This window comes from Balaenoptera physalus, assembly GCF_965194825.1.
Source record: "Balaenoptera physalus genome assembly, chromosome: 13".
In the NCBI taxonomy this organism is placed as follows: domain Eukaryota; kingdom Metazoa; phylum Chordata; class Mammalia; order Artiodactyla; family Balaenopteridae; genus Balaenoptera; species Balaenoptera physalus.
The window spans coordinates 23,157,402-23,166,937 of NC_138892.1; the positions used below are offsets into that span (position 1 = coordinate 23,157,402).

Below are 9,536 nucleotides of genomic sequence, written 5' to 3' on the forward strand. Positions count from 1 at the left end.
AAAAAAAAATGTATTGGAGGTACTCCATGGAGGGTAGCAATCAGGTGTAACAAATAATATGTACATACAACAAGGATAAATCTTAAAAACACAGTGTCAAGTGAGATAAGAAACAGAAGAAAATAATTAACACTTTAACATTTATGCAAATTTAAAATATTTACATATAAACATAAACATTTTATAAGAAAACATACATTACACATACATTTACAAAGAATATACAATAAATACATTAGAAAGATCACCTGTGGGGAGGTGTGATTCTGTGATTAAATATGTATTTGGTTTTCATCACTGTTCCTGGCACACAGCTCTAAGATCCTTGTAATTTCCCATATAAGAAGAGCCTTAGGGGCATCTTTTGTGATACTATTTAGTTTTGTTCCTGGTTCCTGAAATAGCTCCAGGGTATAAAAGTGAAATGGTGTCTTACATTATTCATATAACAAGCCCCTTTTAACCACACCTGAGTTTCTGTTAATAAAGTGATTTCTGAAAAGCCCCTAGATAACCTAAGGATGGGGGCTGGTTACCAGGGGAACCAACCCCTTGATTAGAGTTGGAACTTTCAGCCCCACCCTCCAGACCTCCAGAGGAGAGGGGAGTGAGTGGCTGGAGACTGAGTTCAATCAAAAACGGCCAATGATTTAATCAATCATACCTACGTAATGAATGAAGACTCCATAAAAAAACCAAAAGGGCGAGATTCACAGAGCATCTGGGCTGCTGAACACAAGGAGATGTAGGAAGAGTGATACACCCCTTCACACATACCGTGCCCCATGCATCTCTTCCATCTGGCTGTTCCAGAGTTTTATCCTTGTATAATAAACCAGTAATCTAATAAGTATAGTTGTCAGAAGCACAGGTAACAAACAACCTGGACTGGCAACTGGCATATGAAGGGGTTAGGGGGCAGTCTTGTAGGACTGAACCCTTAACCTATGGGATCTGATGCTATCTCCAGGTAGACAGTTTCAGAAGTGAGTTAAATCATAGGACACCCAGCTCGCGTTGAAGAATTGCTGGATGTGTGGAAAACTCACACATCTGGTGTCAGAAATGAAGCAGTGTTGTAGTTGTGTAAAGGAAACACACAGGAGGATTGTGTGTTCCTTTAGAGGAGGGAAATGAGAATGGGAAATTTTTAAAAGGAAATGAACACAGCAAGAAGCTAAGTCTTAGACAGACCTAACAGGATAATGGGCTGTAAACTAAATATGATTTACTCAATCTTCTGTACTTGAGATCTCACAAAAGCTTATAAGGGATACGAATTAAGCTCATTATGCACTGGACAACTGCCAGTATCGCTGGCATTTTCTCAAAACAAAGTGGTGAAAATCTATTCCAAGACCACAATTTATACAATATGATTCCTGGTTAATTAACTCCATAAGTTGTTGGTCAATTTTAACCCCTAAAATTGAAAATTCACCCCAATAATATAGAGCGATTTAAACTGATTTAAAGAGCACATTTTAACCCTATAAATTGGTATATTATAAATACATAGTTTAAAGGAAGTTCATCACTGTATTGAAAGGAAGACCATTTCTTCACACTAAAGAAATTTAAACCAATTTTATCCTGAAATATCCTTGGTGATCAACTTTGCAGGAGAGGGGAAAAAAAAAAAAAGTGAATAAATAAATAAATCCTTAGCCCTGAAATGTGCATGGCTCTGAGTCTCATGAAACTTCTCTACAATGACAAGGGAGAAAAACCAGGGCTTAGGAATTAGGCCTACTTCTGACAAGAGTATGATCAATACTGTTAACAAGGGCTCTGAAGTATTAACTAAAACCAGGTGTGTACAATAGATGTGCCCTAGCCTCCATCTTTCTAAATCTCTCAGGTGCTTACTATTTATTCTATTCATTTTATCATCTTGTCATAAACTATCTTAATTGGTGATTATATATTGTAAACAAAAAAAAGTTATTAAGCACTAGAAGCCAGGAACTATCTTTTTAAGTTCCCCAGAACTCACTAATGGATGGAGGCAACCAAAGACTGAGGAAGCTATATAATATATAATATTCCTGATAGGGAATACCCTGAGAACCTACCAGACTCATTAGGGTCAACAGTACACCTGCCAAATGTCCTAAACCCTCTTCTGCACCATATGTCCTTCCCCACTCCAGTAACTACCCAATACCCTTCCCACCTTCTCTACGCTCCCATCCTTGCCTAGTCGGCCTTGCAAACTTCTTTCTATTCTTCCTTCAAACTCCAGCTAAAATGTCATTTCAGGAAGCCTGTCTTGTTCATTTTCTTCCCCCAGACAGAAAGCTTCCTTCCTTTGTTCTAACTCTGTACATTATACTTGTTTCTACTGTTCAGTTTATCACACATGACGTAATTTGTTTATATGTCTGCCTCCCCTACCAGACCATAAGTAAACTCCTTAGATGCACAGGCTTCTTTTTGAATCCCTTTTGCCCCAAAACAGTGCCAAGATCCATAGTAGGTTCTCAAGCATTTATTGAATACATGAATATCTGAAGCAAGGAAAATCAGTTGCCAGACGTCAAATGAATCTATAAAGCCTGCCTGCAAAAACCCATTGGTTGTTAGAGTCAACTCCCAATTTTTCTTTTTCTTGAGATTACACATAAGATAAACAAGTTACTAAAGATTTTTATTTTTAAAGATAAGTAACTGATAGAATTAACTGTGGAAATGGAATTAATAGTTTATTTAACACAGATGTCAAATACATGGGAGAATCTCCCACTGGCATGGTCCTTACTGGAACCGACTTTCCAACAATCTCCTTCCCTACAGCACTCTGTGCCAAAACAGACACTCAACTGACAGGAAGCTGTAAGTCTAGTACTGTTGAAAGTCAGGGATACAAGCTGGACAACCTTTCAAGATACTTTGTCAACCCTACAATTCCCCCAATTATTAAGATACAAGGGAACTAGCTTCATTCCATTGATAATAAGTGCCATCTGATAACACATGAATTTATTGGCCTGGCTAGTCAAGCCTGATTGTGACAGGCAGGGTAGAAAATAAAATTCAAATTCAATCACCTGTGGTAGGCAGAAAAATGTCCCCCCCACCCCACTCCCCCTCCACCGGCCAATGATCTCCACATCCTATTCCACAGAACTTGTAAATATGTCACCTTACACAGCAAAAGGGACTTTGTAAATGCGATTAAATTAAGGATTTTGAGATGAGATTATCCTGGATTATCCAGTGGGCCCCACGTAATCACAAGGGCCCCTGTAAGAGGGAGGCAAGAAAGTCAGGGGAGGAGATGTGATGACGGAAGCAAAGACCAGAGAACAGAGAAAGATTTGAAGATGCTATGCACTGCCAGCTTTGAAAATGGGGAAATGGCCCATGAGTCAAGGAATGCAGGCCACCTCTAGAAGCTGGGAAATGCAAGGAAAAGGATTCTCCCTAGAGCCTCCAAAAGGAGCTAAGCACCGCTGACACTTTGATTTTAGCCCAGTAAGAGCTATTTTTGTCTTCTGGCCTCCAGAACTTCAAGATAATAAATTTGTGTTGTTTTAAGCCCCCAAAAGTTTTGGTAATTTGTTACAGCAGCAACAGGAAACTAATGCAATGCCTAAACAATATCTTCTTAGCCAGCAATGGTAATCAAAACTTACCTTCTAAGACAGAATGATCTCGAACAGCTTCTGCAGCTAATACAGACTTCCCACAACCTGCCATTCCATATATGGTGACCCATCCCGGTTCACCACTCAGTTTGAAGAGCTTCTGCTGAATTGCATTCACTAGCTTCTTCCTAGTAACAAAAACAACGGGCCTCTGTGGTACTCCACCTTCACACAGGACTGTCCTTACTGAAATCCAAAACAAAACAAGCATGAATGAAGAGAACTCTGAAATGGTTACTCAAGTAATACCATAAAAACCAAACAGAGCAAGGCTGAGGTCTCAGCCTCAGAATTTCCAAGAGAAGTAAGAAAATGTGGCTAGCATATTAACTTCAACTTTGATTTCTCAGAACACCCAGAACGAAAGCAAACATATACCTCTCAAGATGACTAAAGACAATGAAAATCTCCATCTGCATCTGCCCTTACTCACCCTATTCCTCCCTGACTCTCCAATCTTTTTCTCATACTAAAGACTGAGAAGAGAGTGTAAAGGAAAGAATATGGAATTGCTTTCAAGAACACAGATTTCTAAAGATTCTTATTCTTTCCTATGCTTGAACTTGATAAACACAAAACTGAAGAACTTAAATAAAGGTCTATAAATTGCCCTATTATCTCTAAAAATTATGGTATGTATATGATTACCTCAGCAGTAGACAGTTCACTGGGCAAGGAAATGAGAGAGGTAACATAGATGCAAATAAAAATATTTGAATTGGAAAACGATAATTTTTTCACATGCATGATTCAGTGAACTGATCAGTCTCTCTAGCAGATTTCATCTACAATAAGACAAAACTGCAGCAACGGAGCCTTTATGATAGAAGGTATCATGGATACAAACCATATGAAGTTATTCCAACTGAATCTTTGCCATTGGAAGAAGAGATGACAGGAATGCCACCATGGAGAAGGTAGGCAAGATCTTTATACCCTTCATGTAGCAGAGCATTGTAGAATGATATATAGGAATAATTATCTTTTTCAAGTATCGTTTTAATTAGCATAGCTGCTCGTTGCCGTTGGGTGGGCTAAAAAAAAAAAAAGTAGTTTAGTATACTACAAAGAATATATTTGTAACATAAATTAGTGGAGACCAGTACAAGTTTTGAAATAAATTCTAAAAATTTTTAAGAAAGCATAGACTGCCTCAGAGGGCTTTACCTCATTTTTTACTTTTTCCTCCTCCGACACTGTTAAAACTCCATTACTAATCATGTGATCCATGATGTAGGATGTTTTGATGTCCCTTTCCAGGGCTTCTCTATGTTGAAGCAAACAATTTCGAGCTTTTGCATCCATCCTCCCTCAAATTTTTCCTTCTCTGTCAACCATGAGCTACAGGCAAACATCAAAATATTTGTCAAGCCAATAAAGACATGAAAAGATATATAACCTCACTGGTAATGAAAAAATGTAAAGAAAATAAGACTTCTTTTGCAAAGATTTTTTTTTCCTATTTATTTAAACAGAGTTTATTTAAACTCTCCTACATGTCCGCCCACAGAAAGGAGGACGGAAGGGGGACGCCGAAAAGAAAACGAGCAGGCTGTCTGCACCGCCGGTCACTCTGTCCTCCCCTGGGCTTCATCTACGTCCTGGCTTTCCCCACTGGACTTTCATCAGCCAGACATGCAAAGATTTTTTTTAAATAAACAAAATCTAATGCTTTCAAAGGCGTGAGGTAATGGGTATTTTTTTTAAACATCTTTATTGAAGTATAATTGCTTTACAGTGGTGTGTTAGTTTCTGCTTTGTAACAAAGTGAATCAGTTATACATATACATATGTTCCCATATCTCTTCCCTCTTGCATCTCCCTCCCTCCCTCCCTATCCCACCCCTCTAGGTGGTCACAAAGCACCGAGCTGATCTCCCTGTGCTATGCGGCTGCTTCCCACTAGCTATCTATTTTATATTTGGTAGTGTATATATGTCCATGACACTCTCTCACCCTGTCACATCTCACCCCTCCCCCTCCCCATATCCTTAAGTCCATTCTCTAGTAGGTCTGTGTCTTTATTCCCGTCTTGCCACTAGGTTCTTCATGACCTTTTTTTTTTTCCTTAGATTCCATATATATGTGTTAGCATACTGTATTTGTTTTTCTCTTTCTGACTTACTTCACTCTGTATGACAGACTCTAACTCCATCCACCTCATTACAAATACCTCCATTTCATTTCTTTTTATGGCTGAGTAATATTCCATTGTATATATGTGCCACATCTTCTTTATCCATTCATCCGATGATGGACACTTAGGTTGCTTCCATGTCCTGGCTATTGTAAATAGAGCTGCAGTGAACATTGTGGTACATGACTCTTTTTGAATTATGGTTTTCTCAGGGTATATGCCCAGTAGTGGGATTGCTGGGTCATATGGTAGTTCTATTTTTAGTTTTTTAAGGAACCTCCATACTGTTCTCCATAGTGGCTGTATCAATTTACATTCCCACCAACAGTGCAAGAGTGTTCCCTTTTCTCCACACCCTCTCCAGCATTTATTGTTTCTAGATTTTTTGATGATGGCCATTCTGACTGGTGTGAGATGATACCTCATTGTAGTTTTGATTTGCATTTCTCTAATGATTAATGATGTTGAGCATTCTTTCATGTTTGTGTTGGCAATCTGTACATCTTCTATGGAGAAATGTCTATTTAGGTCTTATGCCCATTTTTGGATTGGGTTGTTTGTTTTTTTGCTGTTGAGCTGCATGAGCTGCTTGTAAATCTTGGAGATTAATCCTTTGTCAGTTGCTTCATTTGCAAATATTTTCTCCCATTCTGAGGGTTGTCTTTTGGTCTTGTTTATGGTTTCCTTTGCTGTGCAAAAGCTTTTAAGTTTCATTAGGTCCCATTTGTTTATTTGTGTTTTTATTTCCATTTCTCTAGGAGCTGGGTCAAAAAGGATCTTGCTGTGATTTATGTCATAGAGTGTTCTGCCTATGTTTTCCTCTAAGAGTTTGATAGTGTCTGGCCTTACACTTAGGTCTTTAATCCACTTTGAGTTTATTTTTGTGTATGGTGTCAGGGAGTGTTCTAATTTCATACTTTTACATGTACCTGTCCAATTTTCCCAGCACCGCTTATTGAAGAGGCTTTTTCTCCACTGTATATGCTTGCCTCCTTTATCAAAGATAAGGTGACCATATGTGCGTGGGTTTATCTCTGGGCCATATATGACAAACCCACAGCCAACACTGTCCTCAATGGTGAAAAACTGAAACTATTTCCACTAAGATCAGGAACAAGACAAGGTTGCCCACTCTCACCACTATTATTCAACATAGTTTTGGAAGTGTAATGGGTATTCTTTTAAGATACCTGAGGAGAGTACAAAGTGGATGCAACTTTTCTGGAAGGCTATATAAGGTAAGATGTGCTTAAAGTAAGCATTCTCTTTAACCCAGAAATCCCACTTCTAGGGATTTACCTCAGAGAGATATTCATATATGTATGCAAAAATATCCACAAAAAGGGTTAATAGAGAGTGTTTAGGTAAGATAAAAATATTAAAACAACCTAAATGCCCATCATTCGGAGTATGGATTTTAAAAATTAGAGTATGTACATAAAGAGAGTGTTTAGGTAAGATAAAAATATTAAAACAACCTAAATGCCCATCATTCGGAGTATGGATTTTAAAAATTAGAGTATGTACATAAGATGGAATATTATACAGCCATTTAAAATAAGACATCTCCATGTACTGACATGGAAAGGTGCTCATGACACATCACTGATTGAAAAAAATTTAAATATGATACCATGTATAGCACAAAATATGTGTTGGTCTCATATAAATGCATAGAGAGATGTTTATAAGTCTGTTCAACAAAATGTTTGGGTTACTTCCAAGTAGCAACATTTGGGGGAAATTTTCCCCTGTTCTTTTTTCTTCTTTTCTATACTGTCTTAATTTTTTTTCAATACACATTATCATTTGTACAATTCTAAAACTTCCTTTAAGATTTTATAAACAATGGTCATACTAAAGTCCTAATATTTATAAACTACTTGATTTCTTTACCATCATTAAGACTAAATAGAGCATTCTTGGTATTGAGTATTAGTTCTCACTCAAGATGGGTGTCAGCTGGTAGGTCTTCATTGGTAAACACATTTCCCATGTGCTTACTCCACTAATTTTTCAGCTGAGCTGCTAACTATGACAAAGCAACAGAAAATATCCTTTGATGTCATTTCTTAGACTAGGAGGACACAAGGAATAATATTCTTCACAGTATAATACTCTAAGTTCCTACCGACTTTATTTCAAATATGATGCAAATTTTTCAATCGGTATAAAACCCAGATCAGAACATTTGCAAGTTTTTAAACAGAATTTATCCAATGTAATACAGTGAGTGTCTAAATGTGTTTATTTATATGCTCATTCAATAAACATTTGAGCCCCTCCTATGTGTCAGGGCCCTGAATCTACAGAGATTAAATCATATCCCTGAAGGAATTCACAATTTGGTAGGAGAGTAAAATACAGATAATTAGAATGTGATGTACTAAGCGCCAAGAGATAAGCACAAGTAATTTTGAGCACACAGAAGAGGAGCAATAATCATTAAGCTTCATTAACCAATAATCAATAATGACTATAAAAAGTACCGCCAAATGTGTCACTTTCAAACACAGGTAAATAGAGCATTTGCCTATGTTTGTCAAGGTTCACAAAATGCCCAGTACTGGCATGAAACTGATTGATAAAAGAAAAAATTATGGTTAGGATCAAGGCTATGGTCATTTTTAAATGTTAATGTTTTTATGATCTCAAGTTAAACATAAAACGTCCCGGGCTTCCCTGGTGGTGCAGTAGTTAAGAACCCCCTGCCAATGCAGGGGACACGGGTTCGAGCCCTGGTCCGAGGGGAATCCCACATGCCGCGGAGCAACTAAGTCCGTGCGCCGCAACTACTGAGCCTGCGCTCTAGAGCCCGTGAGCCACAACTACCCAGCCCGTGTTCCACAAGAGAAGCCACCGCAATGAGAAGCCCGCGCACAGCAACAAAGACCCAATGCAACCAAAAATAAATAATAAATTAATTTTTAAAAATCATATTAAAACATAAAACGTCCCTTAATTTTTCAGTAATAAAACTCTATTTGACAAAACAAAAATGAACTTTCTAGCTTTTGTCCAATAGCTAAGGCAATAGACACACTCTGACCACCTGAAACTAGTTTCCAACTTTACCTAGCCCTATTAAAACTAAAGACGTTAAGTTTTATACGTTTTTTAACTGCACACATTTAGATATTCTGAACAAATTCTCCGTGTCCCACCTTTCGTAACCACGTAAACCATGTAAAGTAAGGACTCTCCAGGCTTGTGAAATATAAAGGACAATTTCATCCAGGAAAACCGTAATAGTTGACCATTTCCTCTTTAGATAATTTCACTTCCTGGTACAGTATCAGAATGATTAATAATTATTCCTTGACCCAGAATTCTCAGTCTCTAAAATCGACTACTGAACCTCCGAAGAACCGGGTTCGGGGAGAAAAGCGAGGCGCCAAGTTACCAAAACCTTCGCACCTGGGTCTTCACTGGGAAGAGAAGCCCTGCACGGACAGACCGGAAAATCAAGGTAGGGGTGAGTGGAGGCAACGGGACTTCCGAAAGGAAATTCGGGGCTCGGGCCACAGCCCGGGGGCAGGTCGGGGCCTTACAGGTGTCTCACCTGGGCCTCAGCAGCGGGGGGGGGCACCTGAAGACCCCCGGGAACCTCCGACCTGCGGAGGAGGCGTCACCCCCGCAGGCGGCCCACGCAGTCCCGGGGCGCCGAGGTGAGTATTCCAACCCAGACACAAAGGAAGGAGGGCCACTCGGACTGTCGTTCCTTCCCTCCCGCTGCAGCTGCACCCGGG

General features: G+C 38.9%; 1 protein-coding gene across 5 annotated transcripts in view; it reads right to left on the reverse strand.

Annotated features, from left to right (window-relative positions):
- The window catches only part of APAF1 (apoptotic peptidase activating factor 1), a 96,390-nt gene extending 86,861 nt beyond the window's left edge, over positions 1-9,529 (reverse strand). For all 5 annotated transcript variants that reach the window (XM_082419319.1, XM_082419317.1, XM_082419318.1 and 2 more), the window contains exons 1-4: positions 9,350-9,529; positions 4,818-4,991; positions 4,498-4,684; positions 3,639-3,836 (exon numbers count right to left, since the gene is read on the reverse strand). In XM_082419319.1, the coding sequence (XP_082275445.1) occupies positions 3,639-3,836; positions 4,498-4,684; positions 4,818-4,955 (523 nt within the window). In that variant the 5' untranslated portion in view covers positions 4,956-4,991; positions 9,350-9,529. The remainder of the gene's footprint in view (positions 1-3,638; positions 3,837-4,497; positions 4,685-4,817; positions 4,992-9,349) is intronic.
- Between the last annotated feature and the right edge of the window lie 7 nt (positions 9,530-9,536).